Source organism: Arabidopsis lyrata, assembly GCF_000004255.2.
Source record: "Arabidopsis lyrata subsp. lyrata unplaced genomic scaffold ARALYscaffold_2, whole genome shotgun sequence".
Lineage (NCBI taxonomy): Eukaryota > Viridiplantae > Streptophyta > Magnoliopsida > Brassicales > Brassicaceae > Arabidopsis > Arabidopsis lyrata.
Window position 1 is genome coordinate 936,692 of NW_003302554.1, and position 20,790 is coordinate 957,481.

The window sequence follows — 20,790 nt, forward strand, 5'->3', positions numbered from 1 at the left end:
TCGCCAACGTGATCACGTTGGCACCGTACCAAGTAAAGAAGAAAAGAAAGAGCATATTGGAGAAGACAAACAGAAAGAGGAAGAAGAAGAAGAAGAAGAAGACATTGAGACGAGGAGAAGAAGGAAGCGTGAAAAGAATCAAAAGAGAAAGAAAAGGATATATTGATCAGAGAAGGCTTATAGGAAAAGAAGAAGGAACCATGTAGGTAGAATCAAAACTGATATTATTTCGATTCATGTTTTCTATCTTTGTTGTTTGTTTTTTAACAAGTTGTTTCGTACTGTTGCGTTCCTAAACTGTATGAGTCTCTTATCTCTATATATCTCACACATATAACATGTGAGTCGAATTCTTTTTTTTTTTTTTTTTAACCTCAGGAGGAGTACCATCTAGCGATTATAACTACACCAATAGCTCTTATCAAGTCTCCCTTTTCTCTCTTCATCTTCAAAATCACGGTTCCATTATCCATGTTCAAGTGAGTTAATTATATAATAAAGTGGGTTAATTTTTGTTTTTAAGTTGTAGAGGAAGGAAGTTATAAAATAAAATAAAAAGCTTCTTTGATTTTCTCTTATATATGTTAACTGCTTCTGTTTTCTAAGGTTTTTTGTCTCACCTATTCGGTTTTCAGAAAAATTGTCTCTTTTGTTTTGGTCAAGGATCTTTGGGATTTCTCAAAAAGGTATTGATAATTAAGAAGCAAAGGTACGTATATTAGGTAAGAAATTAGAAGATTTTATGATGTATAGGATAACCAATGGATTTTTATTTGAAGAATTAAAGTTTTGGAAATAATTTAGAGGATGTGAAATCCGGTGACCAGGTTATTTTGAAGCTGTTCACTTTGATGTCAAGTTCGTATGCTGGTGTTCCTCCGGTGCTGGAAGACACCATGGATCAGCCTGGATATGAATCTCCACGATCTTCTTTTGGTGGGATTTGTGTTGTCGTCTATTTGTTATATTTTAGATCTGGTATTATCTAATATTAAATTTTATTGTTTTGAAGGATATGTCCACTTCGTTGTTTCGTTGATCATCGCCATGTTCTAGCAAACATGTCATCGGGTGAATACGAAAGAGTAGGTTGGATGTGTGTAAACCCTAAGTTTTTATGAACCGGTTGGATAGGTAATTAATATTTTCATCATGGATTTAGATTAGGGTTCCAATGTTTCCCTCTTTAAAAGTTTGTAAACGTGGTATTTTTCTCCTTTTAGTCAAGCATACATCATTTCATGAATAAATTCTCCAAAAATATTAGGATTTGTTTCATTTGGGTATCTAAGGTTTCTTTTGTGATTCTTATTTGGAGGAAGCACTCGAATCCCAAAAGTTCAGTAGATGTTAAAGGATTTCTTCGATGGCAAGGAACCCAACAAAGGAACTAACCCTGATGAGGTTTTGGCCTATACAACCGCCGTCCAAGGTGGAGTATTAAGTGGTGAAGGTGGAGAAGAAACGCAAAGTAAGTGACTCTTTTTAACTCTCTTTATGACAATAGTTTAGACCATCTATAGTGTTTTCATGTTAGTCATGTATTTGAGTTGCAGAAAACCTAAATTTATTGAAAACAAATATTTTGCTACTTGATGTTGCGCCTTTGCACCTCGGTATTGACACTGTCGGAGGCGTGATGACAAACATTATTCCTCGGATCCCAACGAAGAAGTCTCAGGTGTTCACTACTTACCAAGATCAGCAAACTACTGTTACTATCAACGTCTATGAAGAGATAAGCATGACGAAAGATAACCCCGAGCTCGGAAATTTCCAGCTCACCGGCCTTCTTCCTGCACCTAGGTAAACTCTCTAATTCAATATTGGCTACTAAACCATTTCGGTTCTTGGTTTTTTAAAGACGCAAGGAACAGTTTTTCATGGGGGTGCCACAGATGGAGGTGACTTTCGAAGTGGACGCAAATGGGATTCTGCAAGTGAACACCGAAGACAAAGTTCCAAAGATGTCACAGTCAATTACAATAACGAACGATAAAGGTCGTTTGACAGGAGAAGAGATTGATGAAATGATTATATTAATTAGCTACGTATGAACTAGACACCGTTTTTTTTAGATAAGCATGACGAAAGATAACATTTATATTACCGAAAGGCACCGGCCTTCTTCCTGCACCTAGGTAAACTCTCTAATTCAATATTGGCTACTAAACCATTTCGGTTCTTGGTTTTTTAAAGACGCAAGGAACAGTTTTTCATGGGGGTGCCACAGATGGAGGTGACTTTCGAAGTGGACGCAAATGGGATTCTGCAAGTGAACACCGAAGACAAAGTTCCAAAGATGTCACAGTCAATTACAATAACGAACGATAAAGGTCGTTTGACAGGAGAAGAGATTGATGAAATGATTATATTAATTAGCTACGTATGAACTAGACACCGTTTTTTTTTTTTTGATAAAATGTGAATTTATATTACCGAAAGGAACATTGTTATATACAAAGGCTCTGGGGCAAAGAGGTACTATGACCAAAAAAAAAAGGAAAAAGCCATAGAAACTAAAACAACTAAGCAAAAGGAATACTTAGAGGAAACTAGGAATGAGCAAACCACTGGGATAGAAGTCGACCACAACCTTTGCGATACCGACGAGCGAGAAGTGTGTCCCTTATACTTCTATTAATTTGGGAAAAGACAGAAGCGGAGGAGGCTGAGATGTTATCATGAACTCTGATATTTCTTTTTTCCAAATGAAGAAGATAGTCGCGTGAACAACTAACCTCTTAAGAGTAGTAGCGTGAACTAAACACCGTTATACACATACGAAGACTTATTTGGAGAAGACATCTTCGCTAATACGTGTACGAATATGAACTTTGGCTGGTATTCGAGTGAGACATGTTGTGCATTTTTTAACTTTTGTTTTGTTATGAGTTGTGCGATATTTTAATAAATAGTTTATTGTCCATTATTAAACGGAGTCCATAATAATTTTTGTGATATATTTTTGTTTTGATCTTTAGTTTATAAATAAATATGTATATACATATATTATATATAATGTTATTATTGGTCATATTAATTACTAACGATAGTAGAATAAATAGTTTATTGAGGAAGTAAACCAAATTTATTTTGATAGTATATCGTAATGACTTAACCTTCCTTTATTATAAGTTTCAACTTTTTTTGTGTATTTTATAATTGTCTTTTGTAGAGATAATAAGAAATCCATTGGCATATTATCTCTCGCATTATTGTACAGTATTTTAAATTTTAAAATTATTTAATTAACAAATGTATGTTTCTTTTGTTAACAAAAAAATAGAAATTTAATTTGTGTGTAATAGAAATACAGATGGGTTGCCTACCAAAAAAAAAAAAGAAATACAGATGGGTTAAAAACTATTTTGCTCATCGTAAAATTATTATTAAGTAGTAAAATAATTAAACCATTTTAAGTTCTATTAATTTTTATGAGGATTATGGTAGTGCCACATATAAATGTTAATCTTATTAAAAATTAGAATCATTTAATAAAAATGTCATTGATAATCATTATCTAAAGATTGACTCTTTTTATTTCCGTAGATTTGTGTTCACTGATATGAAAAAAAAAACAGATGAACAAAGGGGTTTAACATTCAATGTAAGTTACTTGAGAGGGTTAAAACTTGATGTTACGATGGTAAACATAGAGCATAATACTTTAGCTATAACTTTGATGGGTGTGAAAGTTGTATTAGTGCTTCTATCAAGCGTCGTTTTAATAACTTTCATGAGTGTTTTTTTGTGTTAAATGAAATACAAAAATTCTTAAATACTTCAAAGGAGGATCAAAGTCAAAGTTATCACGATATTTATGTGCATTGTTTCATTGAATGAGATGGTAGAATTAGTCTTAGATCTTAAAGATTTTGTCTTTAAGAATGCACATATATCATTTGTAGTTTTATATGGGATCGTTTCGTAGAATATATTTATCTAAATATTATAGAAGAATGTTGAAAACTTTTAATTTATCTCGATGATTCCATTCGGCCGCGCCTTGAGAAGAGTTGAGGAGAAAGGTTTTGTAAAGAATCAGAGAGTTGAAAAAGAAAGAGACAGAGATATGGATAGAAATGGAAAGAGGAACGATATTCAATGTCATGAATGTCAAGGATATGTACATGTCAAAGCTTAGTGCCCCTCCCTGAAGAGAAAAGAATATATGCTCTGAGTGCAAAGGCATCATACACTCGAAATTTGACTGTGTGGGTTCTAGATCCAAGAAGGAAAGGTCCTACATTGTTGAAAGTGGAAGTAACTCTGAAGATGATGACTCGAAGATGAAGTGAAGGGTTTTGTATCTTTTGTGGAAATCATAGACGACGAAGGTGAAAGCTCTAACAGTGAAGCAGAAAAATTAATTGAAATGTAGCCAGCTCAACTGATGATGAATCAGACACTGTGAAGGATGTGGACATCCATGGACAGTTTAGAATATTGTATGACAACTGGTTCTTAATGAGTAAGGAGAAGGTCTCATGGATGGAAGAAAAGTTAACACTTCAAGGTTAGAAGGAGAAGCTCAAAGGAGGCCTAGCTCTGGAAATTAAGAAGAACAGTGAGCTGACTCAAAAGTGTGGTTTAGAGGGGAAAAACAAACAGAGCTCTCACACAAGACTTGAGTGATACTCGGAAGAAGATACACATACTGAATAGTGTGACAAAGGATCTGGATAACATCTTAGTGTAACACCCCGATTTCATGAATATGGTGGTGCATGCAGAAAGGCTTAAAAGAATTGATTTGGCCACCTATGTCACAAAAGTGCACTTATCTTTTCGTCAACTATCCTGAGAGAACTCCACAGTTAAGCATGCTTGAGCTTGAGCAATTTTAGGATGGGTGACCTTCCGGGAAGTGATTGTCGGAACTATGTGAGTGAAGATAAAACACAGGGAAAGATCATGTGGTGATTTGTAGGGTTGGTAAACAAGTCTTTAAAGCCTCCCGAACGTAGCAAACGGGCCGTCGGAAGATAGTGGACCCACATGCTGAGAGAAGACGTGGGTCCTATTAAGAGAGGTGGCGGTCGGGGCGTTACAAGTGGTATCAGAGCTGAACCCAGTCGAGTGTGGAGTCAAGAGAGCTCACACCGTCGGGGGTAACGGTCTTGGTGCGCAACGAGGACGTTGCGATCTGTTAGTAAGGGTGAATTGTAACACCCCGATTTCAGGAATATGGTAGTGCATGCGGAGAGGTTTAAAAGAATTGATTTGGCCTCCAATGTCACAAAAGTGCACTTATTTTTTCGGTCAACTGTCCTGAGAGAACTCCACAGTTAAGCGTGCTTGAGCTGGAACAATTTTAGGATGGGTGACCTTCTGAGAAGTTATTATCGGAACTGTGTGAGTGAGGACAAAACACAGGGAAAGATCATGTGGTGATTTGTAGGGTCGGTAAACAAGTCTTTAAAGCCTCTCGGACATAGCGAACCGGCCGTCAGAAGATAGTGGGCCCACGGGCCGAGAGAGGACGTGGGGCCCATTAAGTGAGGTGGCGGTGAGGGCATTACACTTAGGGTCTGGGAGAGTTGGAAAATCTAATTTTAGATTAGGCTATCATGGAGGTGAGACAAGTGGGAAGACAAATTTCGTTCCAAGAAAGGGTGTACATGCACGTCGTTATCAGTTTTTATTTCAAAACTACATTGGAGCTGTTCGAGCAAGACGTTTGCATCAGAATCATAACCATTATCACAGAGCAGTGACTGGGTATGAATGTTATTGATGTGGTTGTCATGGTCACATATAGATGTACTGCTACACATATGCAGCTAAATTGAAGAACCTAATGAGACATGGAAGGTTCTATCCACATTAGAGAAGAGAGTATAAAGTAAATGTTTGCAAAATCTGATATGTACTGCCATGTTGCATATACCTTAATTGAAAAAAGTATGACTAAGCTTTGGTACTTCGATAATGGAGCTTCTAGACATATCACATGGAATCAAGCCAATCTCAACAATTACACTGAAGTAAAAGAGAGCAAAGTCACGTTTGGTGGTGGAGAAAAGGAAAAGATTAAGGGCAAAAGAGACTTAACTGAAGCTAAAGAACCTCAACTCACCAATGTGTATATTGTTCAAGGATTAACAGTGAGCTTCAATAAAGTGAAATGTTGGACTACAGATGAGAAGAACCGCAATGCTCTCTCCGAAATCCGTACTGAGAACAATTGTTACATGTGGGAAAACCTAACTAAAACATGTTTTGGAGCTAAGAAGGATGATCTGGTGCTCTGCAATCAGCGACTTGGACACATGAATGCTAGAAGTCTCTCAAAGCTAGAGATGAAGATATCAACGACTTGGACACCTTAAATAGAAGCGATGCAAAGTGTTTTTGTTGGTAGAGATGATGATATTTAGTTCTTGACAATCAAAGACGAGATAAAAAAAATTGTGTCTCTCACCACTACGTATTAGTTGTTGCATTATGGTTTTTAAGATTACTATACCTTTGCTTATGTTAGGGTTTTTAATATTTCATTGGTTTTTAATAATTTTTTTATTTTTATATTATGTTTTCATATCAATGAAGAACATTTTTGATTTAATCAATAGGTCTTTATTTTATATAAATAATAATTTTTGATAATTTAAAAATAGCATTTGAGAAGACAATTTTTGAGTTTTTTTGTGTATAAAAACAATTAATATAATTTAAAATAACTGTTATTATTAATTATAACTTATTAATGGCGATCACATTGCAAATTTTGAATATGTAAATATGGTAAAAGATAGACTATTAACATTGTTTGTGAGCCATAGTTGATAAAAGTAATGGTTGATTTTATGTTTTTTTGTAAGTAATAGGATGAATCCAAACATCATAGTTTTATAATTTGGTATGGCATTACACAAAATTTTGTAAATACTATATGCCAAATTTATACTTGGTATAATATAATCATTAACAAAGTCTATAAACTTCCTTAATGTTTAGGCCTATAAAACACAATTGCATAAAGAATTATAAAAGAAGAAGAAAAAAAATTGTTGAATGGTTATTCTCCAAGCATAATCTTTCTCCGTTGTCAAATCTTTATTGATCTTGAAGATTTGGTCTTGAAGAATACACGTTTATCATTTTCAGTTTTATGTGATCATTTCGTAAAATATATTTATCTATATGTTAAAACATAATTTTGTAAACTAAAAATTGTTTGAATTTTTAATTCTTTTGATTATTCCACTCGGCCGATTAGTATATAGGTATTGATTGATATTTCTTTATCATATTAAAAATAAAAAAACTTAAGACAGTTAATATGTTGTATGATCTTATCGAATTGAATATTTTTCAGGGAAACCATGTCTCATGAATGGAGGTGGATGTTCTAGATTTTACCTTGACAACGCTCATCGAATTGAATTTATCCCCAAGAACCGAGTCTTTGACGAGTGGACAATTATTTACATGTCTCATGAGAAGAAGAGCGTCATGTCCAAGAAAGTAGCTCAGTCCAAGAGCAAAACAACCGTGTCGAGGAGAATGCCTAGGGAAAACCAAATTCCACACCTCGGAAGAGCTCACAGAGGAGCAGGAGGTGATCCCGAGACTTTGTTGCAATAGTGCAAAGACAACACTCATCAAATTGAATTTGCCCCCAAGAAGACAGTCTTTGACGAGTGGACAATTATTAAAATAATCTGGAGAAGAAGAGCGTGATATCAAAATTAACGTAAGAGTTTTGACATCAATATCTTTGGGATAATGGAAGGAGTTTCCAAATGAACATAATCTTTAAACTTCAATGTTTGGTAAAAATTGAAGGAATTTGCAAGTTAACATAACATTTAATTTTACAAGATCGTAAATATTATCGATGTTTAGTCTCCATATCTATGCCTACAATCTTTAATTTAATACTCCCTCTGTTTCAAAATATAAGAGGTTTAAGGTAAATGAACACATATTTAGATATTTTATTTTCTTTTAAAAACATCATTTATATTTAGTTAAAAAAAAAAACTCAATCATAATAATGACTGCAAAATATAAATAGTCATAAATGGTCAAATGCATTTAAATTAACTTTGAAACTTGTAAAACATCTTATAATATGAAACAAAATAAAATCCCTAAAACATCTAATATAATGAAACAGAGGGAGTAATATATTGTTGGTTTAAATATATAGATTTTTTATATTTAATTCTATTATATATATCAAGATATAAACACTAATAAATTGTATGTGATTAAAAAACACTATTAATTGTTGATTACTAATAATATATATCAAAAGTTATAGCGTTTTACCATAATTCTATATTAATGTCGTTATAAAAATTAGACTCTTGGCAAAACTAAATCAATAAATATCCCTAACTTGATAACCCTAAATATTGATTAGTAATTCTGGTCTTAATCAACATACAACCCCGCGCCGGGCGCGGGGACCTCCCCTAGTTTATAATATATAATAGGTATTGTAATTATTGTCAATTTAATATGTACGTATTACCATATACATTAAAAAGATGTTCGGCCACCTAATATAAAATAACTGAGTAGGCAAATATTAGGTATTGGTAGTAGCTAATTATTTGAGAAAATAATATGAGTTTCTTACGTACTACGAACAGTCGTCAAACATTCTTGAACTTAAAAAGCAAAACGGTGTTGACATTCCGAAGACATCCCTTTTATGTTTTGTCGTCAAGGTAGTTAATTAGTTATTTCATTAATTATAGAACAAACACCCAAGACATAAGTTAACTCCACCTACTAAATTTTCTATGTGACTTCGACCCAACATTTCCGCACCATGTATATGATATAAGTATATATATATATATATATATCAATTTTTTTAAAAAAAATTCATCCACAATAAAACATATTGCTATTTTTATTTTTATTTTTATAAAAATGGGCCTAAATATATGTAATTCACTCTTAAAATGGAGTCTTAAAAATAATTTCTATTAATTTTTGTTCCACAGAATGAGCTTCGTAAATTAAAGGTCCAATACCTATGTATCATAGAAATTTATCTAGGGCCGGGCCTGCATATACATGATGCATTTCGAGAAGCCAAGGCGAATATAGGTTTGGTGTAATGGTTGTTAGGAAAGGCGAACTGAAGTTGTATATAGACGAGCTATTAGAAGAAGTAGAGGAAGAGATATGTGAGATAGGATCTTTGCATATAAGGTCTTTGATGAAAGGTGTCTTTAACCCGAAGACCAAACCTACTGGCCAAAGAAGAAAACGATCAAAGTGGGCTCTGAAAGATTTTGTAATATAACCCTATTATAAAGATTCTAAAAAGATAAAATATTTTCTTAGAATATTACGATTTCCTATAAATTAAACTAATGGACTTTATAAAAAATTATCAACGTATTTACACTCAACACGAGATTATTCAAGAGAGTTAGTTAACTTCTTCAAGCAAATAAAAATGACTTTCTCAAAGTCAAACTATTTTTCTAGGAAGTGTTAGTGATTAGATGTGGTTTTCTATATGGTTGATGTGCTATGGAGATTTTGTATCGTTTTCGAAATATGGGAACTTTTTGTCATTTGTTTTATTCCTTATATCAATTGTAGTGATGATTTCACTTTTCGAGAATTATGAATGTCTGTGATAGCAAAACAAAGATTTTAAATGTCATATTCAACGACCCTGAAAAATATGGCCCAAACAAAAAAAATATTTTTAGTGGGTTTTTAAATCTTTGGTTAATCTTTTTAGCATTTCTGGTTTATTTTTTCTTAAATATTTTATTAGTTTTTGTAGTAATGTATGTTTTTCATGTTTGGTAGGGAGAAAATGGGTCGATTTGTTAATTGACATTAATACCATCCATTCTCGGACTTCAAAAATCGGAGCAAAATGGTGCTTCAATGTTGCTAGCAGACGGTCAACCTACGCCTTTGGAGCGCAACACCATTTGGTGAAACAGAGTTGAAGGGACGTGTTAGCAATGAAGGCATCGATTGTGTTCTCCAACAGACTTGGAGTCCCGGTTTGGTTTTTTAACTTACGTTGGAAAATCGTTTCAATGAGAGTCCATTCATTGGATTGACTATTGTGTTTTGAGGCTTGAAGCAGAAGAAACAAGATCTTATATAACTCTTTTCTTGCAATGTTTTCCGGTGAGATTACTTCTACTTGAAAACCATGATATTCTTTTTTAATGTGAGTCCGTACTTTATATGTCACACTAAAGAGCAAGAATTTGAATTTCGGTGGTAGCAAAACGAAAAAAATAAATGTCAATATTCAACAATCAGGACCGATCTGGAAAATATGGGGCCCAAGCAAAAAAATAAAATTTGAACTGTTTTTTTAAATAAAATTTAAAATTTGAAACCAGTCTTATAATTTTTGAAAAATGAAACCTATTTTGCAATAAAATATCTTTTTGGAACCCTAATTTTATTATTAATTGACTCAAAAAATTGGGGACTCTAAACCAATGTTTCAGTTAGATGGGCTCAGAACGGCTTTGTCAACAATGACATTAATGTAGAGGATTTATGTTGTACAATACAAGTACACAAATCAAAAACTCTAGAAATACTAACAAGAAACATTTTTTGTGACCATTGTGAAATACAATTTGCTAATCACCATCATCAATGTTTGATATTATTTGTAAATAAAATTAGTTTTAACAAGGATATAACTTATCACTTAAATTATTTTAATAAAACAAGAGCTTGTCTATCTATTTGTACTAATATCATTGTCATGTCATAACCAAACTTCAAAATATATGAATGCGTTTGTAAGTTTGTAGATGAGAAAACAAATTGATTTTTAATAGTACCTCTGATCTCTCTTATCCCAAACTTCTTTTTTTTTGCATACAATTGCGAAAATATTTACTGCAGTTTCGTAAAAAGATAATTATCGAATAACGGGTCTTAATCTAGTAGACAACAAACTATCAAAAGCTTTTCGAAAACACAGTTTGATTGTCAAATCAATAGACAATGGTGAATGGTTGGAAAAATCAAGTTGTTAAGTTCTAAGAGACTTATGTTCAGTCAGCTTTTTAGAGTGAAACAGACATACATTGGTGTGATTATCTAAGCCGAATTGCTTATGCGTAAATTAAAGTTCTTAAAACGAAGAAACCAAGGTTGTGAAGTTGCAATTGATACCATATCAAGACCAGAGGATTAGATATCGCACATGGCTGAAGCAAATTTCTCGTATAACTCTTGCCTTTAACATTTGTTCCCTTAGAACAGCATTGCAAGGTTCCTACAGAAGTTTTTAACAATAATATTAAAAAAAAAAAAAAAATAGATGAGAGAGATGAGAATCTATTTTTTAATGAAATTTTTGAGAACTCATAGAGAGACTGTTTTTACACATGTCAACATATGCTTGGCTTTTTAAAAAATTATAATTTAAATTTTAAATAAACAATTACATTAAATTATATATTTGAAAATGATATAAATGAGAGACTTTGAGAGTCGGTGTCATGCAATGCATACTCAATTCTTTTTCATCGAAGAGAATAAGGTCGTGCTTAGAGAATAATCAAAGAAAGTAAATTCGTATTTTACAATAAAATCGAATAGAATAAGGTTAAAGAAAAAGATTGTTACTGGTTTAATCTCTTTCGGCATTGTGTTTACGTATAACTAAAAAATGGATCGCACATCAATCCTAAATTACTCAGGATTCTACACAAGCACCAAAACCAATACAAAGAGAGAAACTTTAGCAATTGTTTAAAGCTCTAGCAATAAGGCTACACAATAGCCGCTTCTAACTTAAAGCTACACAAATCTGCCCAAATATCAACAACCATTGACCAAAGAATCTGCCCAACTAGCAAAATCTAAATAGCCAAAGCTCAAAATAAAAAAAACATTCCCATCAAACGCAACTTTCTTCAAAGCCCGTATCATCCACAGAATACAAAGTTAGAACCTAGGACGTTATCGTAACGATTGATTGAAGTCAAGAAAAAACGAATTCCTAAAAAACAGCTTCATGTTTGTTCATCGTCAAAACTTAAACCAACACGAACCCTTAGTAGAAACAAAATCGACCCACAAGTTCATAGCTACACAAAATTCAGTTTTTCCAGCGACCCACAAGTTCGAATCCAAAATTACCTTAAGAGAACACACGAACACGAACACACTTCAACCCAGATTTCTTCGAGCTTAGAGTGTAAAAATGAGAAAGATGAAAGATATATAGAGAGCAATCGAACCCTTTCTTATCGCTTCTCACAATCGATGAAAAAGAGATTGAATAAGAAGGAGAAGAAGAAGAAGAAGAAGAGAGCGTTCGCATGCGTTTGTCGTCGGCGACTCGCTCGTGAACGACAGTTACAAATCAAGTCGAAGTCGGAACTAGGGTTTTTAATTTCAATTTGATTCTGGTTAACTAGGTGCATACCGTAACTGAGAACCGAAACTATAAGAACATGAACCGATCCGGTTCTTTGGTTTTATCCGAATTTGAATCGGAAAAAAAAAACAGATTTAGGATCGGTTCGGGTCGGTTTGGCTTGGTTTGGACTTTGGATAATTTACCCAAACCTTGTTGATCTTTTTGGACTTATTTTCGCTAAGTCGATATCAATTTCACCAAATTTAGTTTATTTATGAAAGAAGAATTCGACTCTTTCTTTTTATTTTTGGTTCCTCGTAAAACAAATGTTAAAATGGATAATTTGACACAAAAATTTTATACCATATTATATCACATATGTAAATAATATTTATCTGATAAAAAAAAAATTAGTTTATTGAAATGCTCTTCTTCATAGGAAAAAGTGTAAGAGAGAATATTAATCGAACATACAAACTATTAATTGTGTTTGTCGTTGTTGTTGTGTTGTGAATTTTAGTGATTTGAAACAATACGTCCAATTGGTTTCCATCTTTTCTTTTTTGGCCTTTATAGGTTTTGCAATTTAATTAAACTTTTGCATGTTGTATTGTATGTACTAGATCTGGATTTTAGAGTTGATTTTCATATGATAATAAATGAATGCGTTATTTCTTTTAACTAATAGTGAAACATACGAAAGAGAGTATATAGTGTTGAAGTTGTCTTTCGTCTTTGAAATTGAAATCTAGAAATTGTGCAATACCGATAAACGAAATAGAAGATAACTTAGAGCAACTCAATCTAATTTATCTTGTAATTAGAGCAACTCAACTCAATTCGTTTAAATTTTCGTGAACCAGTATCTACACTAATAAAATAAAAAATTTAAAGCTTTTGGGAGTGTCCATGTTAACTTATTTGAATTTTTTTTCGAACTGCCACACCAGTCAAAGTCAAACACATCATATAATTTAGCATAGGTTAACAAGTTGTCACATCAACATAATTAAATCGCAGGCTTATCATTTCATTTTAAGTTCTTTCTTCGTTTCTCTTCCAAATCTATTTAATACCATCAATCACCTCTTCATATTCTAAATCTACAAATACAATCAATCACATCATAAACATATTTGCTCAGATCCGTTCAAAATATTATTTAGATCTCTAGTAATATTTTCTCAAATATTTAAAAAATATCTAGGAAGTGGAAGGTTTCCGATGAGTCAAAACCAGAGTGGAGGATCCCCTTAGCTTAATCTGGTTATTGACCAAAAGTAGCCAATGGTATAATACCCTCCCTGGCTCCCTTTCTATCCCCATTCTTGCAATGTTAAACAATGGTATGTCCACTTCTCTTTTCCAGCTTTAGAATCTGAAGTGACATGGTGGATTGCAAGTCAGAATTATGTGGGACATTGATAGAAAAAGATTTCAAATGAGAAGTAATAGAATATATTAGATTCGTGTGAGGTTTTAATTGTTGTTTTAAACCATATACATTTTTATTTTTTATTTTTTCATCCAATTTCCAATATGTATATTAAGAATTATATGTGAGGTACTCTCTTATTTGTTTTCTTACATACATCAAAGCATTTTTATAAAAATTCTCAAAGCGACATACTAAAGGTGCAATGCACCATTTACAAAATTTAATTTCATCCTAATTTTATTGTACTCCACATAGTAGATAGAAAATAACTTGTTTTAGTTGAAAATTGTTTATCCTTTTATTAAGAGATGAATGACATGAAAGGTGAAATTTTTTTTATTCATCTCAATTTTCATATTCAACTCGTTTTATTCATATGACTATTATACATTCTATCAACTCGTTTATTTTATTAATAATCATTTGCAGCCTAAGTGAGGTAAGTAATCTAATAGAACTTTCTAAGCGTTTTATTGTTTCTTCATTTCTTATCCATCTCTTCATGTAAGATAGTTCTTATCCAATATTATATAAAAGTACTTATGCGTGACTTACTCTCTTATTTGATTTTCTACAATTATCATTGAAATGAAAAAGGAAAAAAAAAAAAAACTAAACGTTTTGTACCAAAAATACAATCTCAAAGCACTCGATTCTCGTCAATCTTTTTCTGGCATACTAAAGGTACAAATGGTTGATACATTTTAGGAGGTTAAAAGAGATAAATCTAGCTTTCAACTATATTCAACGAGAAATGCACCATTTACGCTCCACAATCATCACAAGAACCATTTCAACCGGATTTGTACCTTCAATACCAGAGGATAGACTTGTTCAACAGGTGTTCCAGGCTTTAGAGCCACACCTGGCCTCATCCCAACAGACTTAATATTTTCCACAAGTTCTTGCCAATTCTCTGAAAATAAGCAAAACACAAGTCAAGACCGAGCATTAGGATGAGACAAAATTGGAGGATGGTGTAGGGGAAAGAGCTATCTATATATACCTTTGGCCACCTCAACGTGCAATGTGAAACCAGACGCCCCAGCTTTAGCCATTTGATCCACGTAAATTATATACCATTTGAGCTATCTATATATCCAGTTTGGGTAAATTATCCAAAGTCCAAACCAAGCCAAACCGACCCGAACCGATCCTAAATCTGTTTTTTTTTTCCGATTCAAATTCGGATAAAACCAAAGAACCGGATCGGTTCATGTTCTTATAGTTTCGGTTCTCAGTTACGGTATGCACCTAGTTAACCAGAATCAAATTGAAATTAAAAACCCTAGTTCCGACCTCGACTTGATTTGTAACTGTCGTTCACGAGCGAGTCGTCGACGACAAACGCATGCGAACGCTCTCTTCTTCTTCTTCTTCTTCTCCTTCTTATTCAATCTCTTTTTCATCGATTGTGAGAAGCGATAAGAAAGGGTTCGATTGCTCTCTATATATCTTTCATCTTTCTCATTTTTACACTCTAAGCTCGAAGAAATCTGGGTTGAAGTGTGTTCGTGTTCGTGTGTTCTCTTAAGGTAATTTTGGATTCGAACTTGTGGGTCGCTGGAAAAACTGAATTTTGTGTAGCTATGAACTTGTGGGTCGATTTTGTTTCTACTAAGGGTTCGTGTTGGTTTAAGTTTTGACGATGAACAAACATGAAGCTGTTTTTTAGGAATTCGTTTTTTCTTGACTTCAATCAATCGTTACGATAACGTCCTAGGTTCTAACTTTGTATTCTGTGGATGATACGGGCTTTGAAGAAAGTTGCGTTTGATGGGAATGATTTTTATTTTGAGCTTTGGCTATTTAGATTTTGCTAGTTGGGCAGATTCTTTGGTCAATGGTTGTTGATATTTGGGCAGATTTGTGTAGCTTTAAGCTAGAAGCGACTATTGTGTAGCCTTATTGCTAGAGCTTTAAACAATTGCTAAAGTTTCTCTCTTTGTATTGGCTTTGGTGCTTGTGTAGAATCCTGAGTAATTTAGGATGGATTGTGAGGAAAACGTTGGGAATGAATCGCTCGTTCTGATAAAGCAAGGAGCAGAAGCTGTAAGTTTATATGGAGGAATCAGTGTATATGTTTTTTGCTTTTTGTGGAAAGACTAAGTGTTTTCAGTTTTATCTATAGAGGGTGTTTGAGTCTACATTTGCCGGAAGAAGATCCATTGTGAAAGAACGATTCTCGAAGAAATATAGACACCCGATTTTGGATGCGAAACTCACACTCAAACGCTTGAATGCGGTTGGTTTATTTTCGCATCACCTTTACTTGTTTCGTTGTTTGAATCTGAGAGAGAAAAATGGAAAAATCGAGTGTTTCATCTTGTATGTGCGTACATTGTTGTATATAGGAGGCTAGGTGTATGACAAAGGCAAGAAAGCTCGGGGTTTGTACTCCAATCCTCTATGCTGTGGATACTCTGCTTCACTCTTTAACACTTGAGTACATTGAGGGCGTCTCTGTTAAAGACATTTTCCTTGACTTTGGGGCCAATGGGATTATTGAGGAACGGTTAGATGATGTTGCTGCTCAGATTGGGGCTGCAATTGCTAAGCTCCATGATGGTGGCCTGGCTCACGGTGATTTGACTACATCAAATATGTTAGTCAGAAGTGGAACAAATCAGCTGGTAAGTATCTGCATTCTGCAGAGCTTCTGTACTTGATTAGTTTACTTATGATTTATGACAATGGATATATTCTCAGGTACTAATCGATTTTGGCTTGAGTGTCACATCGACCTTGCCTGAAGACAAAGCTGTTGATTTATATGTGCTTGAAAGAGCCTTACTCTCAATGCATTCTTCATGCGGGAATGTGGTAAGAGTGATGCATATATTATAACTTCACTACTTTTGATGGGTCTTTCTATCTTAAATGGTGTATTTTGTATTCAAATGTAGATGGATCGTATATTGACAGCGTATAGGAAGTCCTCGAAGCAATGGTCAGCCACGTTTAACAAGCTCGCGCAAGGTACTATTAACCCTCTTCCATGTCCCCTCATAAAACCAACTCTGTTTTCAAATCTTAAAAAAGTCTTCTTTTGGTTATGCAGTGAGGCAACGAGGTAGAAAACGGACTATGATTGGATGAGTCAAGATCTCCAGTGATCCTGTCTTTAAACTTGACTACAAAGCCACCCAAAATTTTTCCTATATGATTGAATAGCGGTGGGAAAACTCATGCCTTGAATGTTTAAATACATGTACACTACTCTGTTTTATTGTTCGATAGCGGTCTAGTTTGTTGATCAGTATGAAGCTGTCGATGCTAAAGTTTCAGTGGGCGTTCGTTGGCTTTTACGGTCGGAGGATGAGGTTTGATAAAATGGACATAAGACAATATTATTTGATGTGCGATCCATTTTTTAGTTATACGTAAACACAATGCCGAAAGAGATTAAACCAGTAACAATCTTTTTCTTTAACCTTATTCTATTCGATTTTATTGTAAAATACGAGTTTACTTTCTTTGATTATTCTCTAAGCACGACCTTATTCTCTTCGATGAAAAAGAATTGAGTATGCATTGCATGACACCGACTCTCAAAGTCTCTCATTTATATCATTTTCAAATATATAATTTAATGTAATTGTTTATTTAAAATTTAAATTATAATTTTTTAAAAAGCCAAGCAGATGTTGACATGTGTAAAAACAGTCTCTTAATGAGTTCTCAAAAATTTCATTAAAAAATAGATTCTCATCTCTCTCATCTATTTTTTTTTTTTTTTTTTTTTTAATATTATTGTTAAAAACTTCTGTAGAAACCTTGCAATGCTGTTCTAAGGGAACAAATGTTAAAGGCAAGAGTTATACGAGAAATTTGCTTCAGCCATGTGCGATATCTAATCCTCTGGTCTTGATATGGTCTCAATTGCAACTTCACAACCTTGGTTTCTTCGTTTTAAGAACTTTAATTTACGCATAAGCAATTCCTCAAACTCTCGATGACAGGAGCACCAATCGTTAGATTCGGAACAAAATGCTTGCCCGAGTAACACATAATTATACCGACTGCATGCTCATAAGTCATAATTCACAGAGTAAAAAAACACAGCTAAAGCAGTAAAATTTACCCGTCCTGCAAATGAAATAACAGTGTAATAAGTATGGAACAAGTAAAGGTTATGTAGCATGTAAGTCCATAAGGACTATAACAAGAACAAAAATCAGCTTCTTGGTTGTTGTTTCATACTAAAAGCAGAGATACAAGTTTCAGATCAGAATTCCACAACATTCAACACACCAGACCCTAGAGTGATTGAAAATCTAACTTCTTTCCATTTTTGTTATAACAAATCATAATTCTTTGTACAATTCGGATTCAGATGTCAAAGGTACAATCTTGAACTTTATCATATTCATATCAAAGGTGAAACCTTTCAATCACCAAGTAAGTAAATTTACTGAGTGAAATAAAAAAAAAAAAACAGATTCGAAGAAGAAGAAGCAATAAAGGTTGTTACCATAATGTCCATGTGAAGCCAATTGGCGCCTAAATCGATCATCCGCTTAGCCTCCGCCTCAAGATTTGCAAAGTCCGATGACAACATCGACGGAGCGATCTTCGGTGACACTCCCACCATCTTCCCTGATTTCAACGACGACTATGGTAGAGAATGATCTGATAATGATGCGTTAGGTGAGAGCACTGAGAGAAGAGAAGAAATAAGAAAATGCGAGCAATGGGCAATTGGGTCAACCCGTTAATCCGAATCTTAACCCGACCCAGCTTGATTCCACCAAACCTGATGACGTGGCATCAAACACCAAGGATTAAAGAGAGATTAATAAAAACAAGGCAACAATAACATAAACCACTTCTAAGAAAGTCACTTAGACATTTTGTCAAACACCTTATCTACAACAACTAAAGGTTTTATTACAGAAATTGAGCATGAATGCATGACTCATAGAGTCATATTACATACACAATTACACATGATTGAATGATACACTGATGCTTCAAAGTTCACACCTTACACACAGATTCTTTTCATTATTTGTTTGGGTATAAGGGAAGCCCAATAAGATGTTTGATGGGCCGAAAAGTGACCCATGAAAGGAGGATATAAATGTTTTAGAAACATCCACAGGTTTTGGTGTTGGGTGGATATGCATTTGGAGTTGCAATTAGCTTCTCACTTATTTTTTTCACTTTGATAGATTCTTGCTCCTTTTGTTTCTCTATTTTTTCTCTTTTGGCTTCTGCAATCTTCTCAATTTCAGCTATTTTTTTCTTGAATTTTTTTGAGTATTCAGTTTTCTCCACTTCTAAACTCTCCTGATAAAAAAAATAAAAATAAACAGAAATAATTTTTAAATCGTAGTAAAACTAGATAACATAGACATATATACATTCATAGAAGAGACCCCTGTTTGAAAAATCGCTAGGCGCTAGTCGGGCGCTCGGCATGGGCCTACCGATTAATCGGAAAATCGGATTAAAATCGGGGATTAATCGGGGACTAGTTTTAGGTTTATTTTAATATTTTTAAAACATATTAATCCAATATTTATTTCAAAATTGCAGTAAACACATAATAATGTATTTTTGAGACATTTTTATAATTTTTATTAAAATTTTATAATTTTTATTAAAATTTTATAATTTTTATTAAAATTTGAACATAAATTATTATAAAACATCACAAAGTCCCAATTCTAATGATTGAATAACAAAAATAAAAAGTTTTTTTATACTTGTAATCTAAAAATAATCGGGATATGTAAAATTAGTCGGAGAGTAATCGGATTAGGCGGGAAGTAATCGGATTAGGCAGAGAGTAATCGGAGAACTGATTTCTTTATGGGATCAGTCATTAATCGAGGCGGAGAAGGTGGGCCTAGCGATTAAGCGGGGAGTAATCGGGTTAGGCGGGGATTTTTAGAACAAAATGTATGCTTCTTAGCCTCCGCTTAGCCTCCGCCGCTATATGAATAAAAGTTTTGAACAAAAGTACTTTTCTATAATATTGTTTGTATTTTACTATAAACGTTAAATAAATTGAAGAAAAAATATATTGAATAGCTAAAATTCTCTATATACCTCCATTTTCTTCAAATCTAACTCTAGAGCTGTCTTCGTATTGTTCTCCCATGATTCAATGGAGCAAAGTTCTTTGTAAGCCCTGCTTACATTGATTCAAAGAACAAAATGTAAATAATATATTGATATTATAAAGTATAAAAGTGGTAATTTTGCATATCTTGCTACATATATATAACTGTATGTTTTGAATTTATGATCACTTCAATATTTCTGTGAGAAATTAGTTAGTAATTTGAATGCAAAACAATGTTGATCTTTATGGTTCTAGTGTCATTATATATTTTTGTTTGGTATATCTTACTTGGTTTGAGCTTTTGCCTTCTCGTTCTCTTCCCACGCATCTATCAACGCAAGTCTCTTCTCTTTCTCTATCTCAACAAGTTTTTCATCTTCTCTTTCTCTATCACAATAATCGTTTTTATCCCTTGCAAATGACCACAACTCCAAGAAGCTAGAGTCCCATCCTAGTTGCCACGAGCAAATCCTAATAGAGGCTCGTCCTCAAAACGTCCGGATAAAACGCCTTGAGAAGTTTCTAAAACATTTATATCCAACACCAAAACCTGTGGATGTTTCTAAAACATTTATATCCTCCTTTCATGGGTCACTTTTCGGCCGATCAATCATCTTATTGGGCTTCCCTTATACCCAAACAAATAATGAAAAGAATCTGTCTGTAATTGTGTATGTAATATGACTCTATGAGTCATGCATTCATGCTCAATTTCTGTAATAAAACCTTTAGTTGTTGTAGATAAGGTGTTTGACAAAATGTCTAAGTGACTTTCTTAGAAGTGGTTTATGTTATTGTTGCCTTGTTTTTATTAATCTCTCTTTAATCCTTGGTGTTTGATGCCAGGTCATCAGGTTGACCCAATTGCCCATTGCTCGCTTTTTCTTATTTCTTCTCTTCTCTCAGTGCTCTAACCTAACGCATCATTATCAGATCATTCTC

At 33.6% G+C, this 20,790-nt stretch overlaps 2 protein-coding genes and 1 long non-coding RNA gene across 4 annotated transcripts; 2 read left to right on the forward strand and 1 right to left on the reverse strand.

Moving 5' to 3' along the window:
- The first annotated feature begins 552 nt into the window (after positions 1–552).
- On the forward strand, positions 553–2,058 carry LOC110230796. Its single transcript, XR_002333959.1, has 3 exons — positions 553–936; positions 1,013–1,134; positions 1,319–2,058. It is a non-coding gene; the product is annotated as an uncharacterized LOC110230796 (long non-coding RNA).
- A 12,500-nt stretch (positions 2,059–14,558) lies between these two features.
- On the forward strand, positions 14,559–17,251 carry LOC9324026 (TP53-regulating kinase). Of its 2 annotated transcripts, XM_021034712.1 has the most exons (8): positions 15,163–15,208; positions 15,261–15,310; positions 15,747–15,827; positions 15,907–16,020; positions 16,130–16,408; positions 16,485–16,598; positions 16,682–16,754; positions 16,837–17,251. In XM_021034712.1, exons 3-8 carry the CDS (start codon positions 15,765–15,767, stop codon positions 16,872–16,874), a joined length of 681 nt encoding a protein of 226 aa, XP_020890371.1. In that variant the 5' UTR covers positions 15,163–15,208; positions 15,261–15,310; positions 15,747–15,764; the 3' UTR covers positions 16,875–17,251. The 2 variants fall into 2 exon arrangements, with proteins under 2 accessions (XP_002886410.1, XP_020890371.1); XM_002886364.2 differs by having other exon boundaries at positions 14,559–15,310.
- Positions 17,252–18,662: 1,411 nt separating this feature from the next.
- LOC110230846 (uncharacterized protein At3g61260-like) lies at positions 18,663–20,462 on the reverse strand. The gene is made up of 4 exons (XM_021035032.1): positions 20,444–20,462; positions 20,137–20,335; positions 19,833–19,914; positions 18,663–19,067 (listed from the first exon to the last, which is right to left on the reverse strand). Exons 1-4 carry the CDS (start codon positions 20,460–20,462, stop codon positions 18,864–18,866), a joined length of 504 nt encoding a protein of 167 aa, XP_020890691.1. The 3' UTR covers positions 18,663–18,863.
- Positions 20,463–20,790: the final 328 nt, after the last annotated feature.

Excerpts from the sequence above, each read along its gene's own strand:
- LOC9324026 (XM_002886364.2), top strand. The coding sequence starts at position 15,765 with ATGGATTGTGAGGAAAACGTTGGGAATGAATCGCTCGTTCTGATAAAG. Across the intron at positions 16,409-16,484 it reads GAAGTGGAACAAATCAGCTG|GTACTAATCGATTTTGGCTT; the intron begins GTAAGTATCTGC and ends ATATATTCTCAG. Across the intron at positions 16,599-16,681 it reads ATTCTTCATGCGGGAATGTG|ATGGATCGTATATTGACAGC; the intron begins GTAAGAGTGATG and ends ATTCAAATGTAG.
- LOC110230846 (XM_021035032.1), bottom strand. Across the intron at positions 19,915-20,136 it reads AAGGCAAAAGCTCAAACCAA|GGCTTACAAAGAACTTTGCT; the intron begins GTAAGATATACC and ends CAATGTAAGCAG. Across the intron at positions 19,068-19,832 it reads TAGATTTGAAGAAAATGGAG|GAGAGTTTAGAAGTGGAGAA; the intron begins GTATATAGAGAA and ends TTTTTTTATCAG.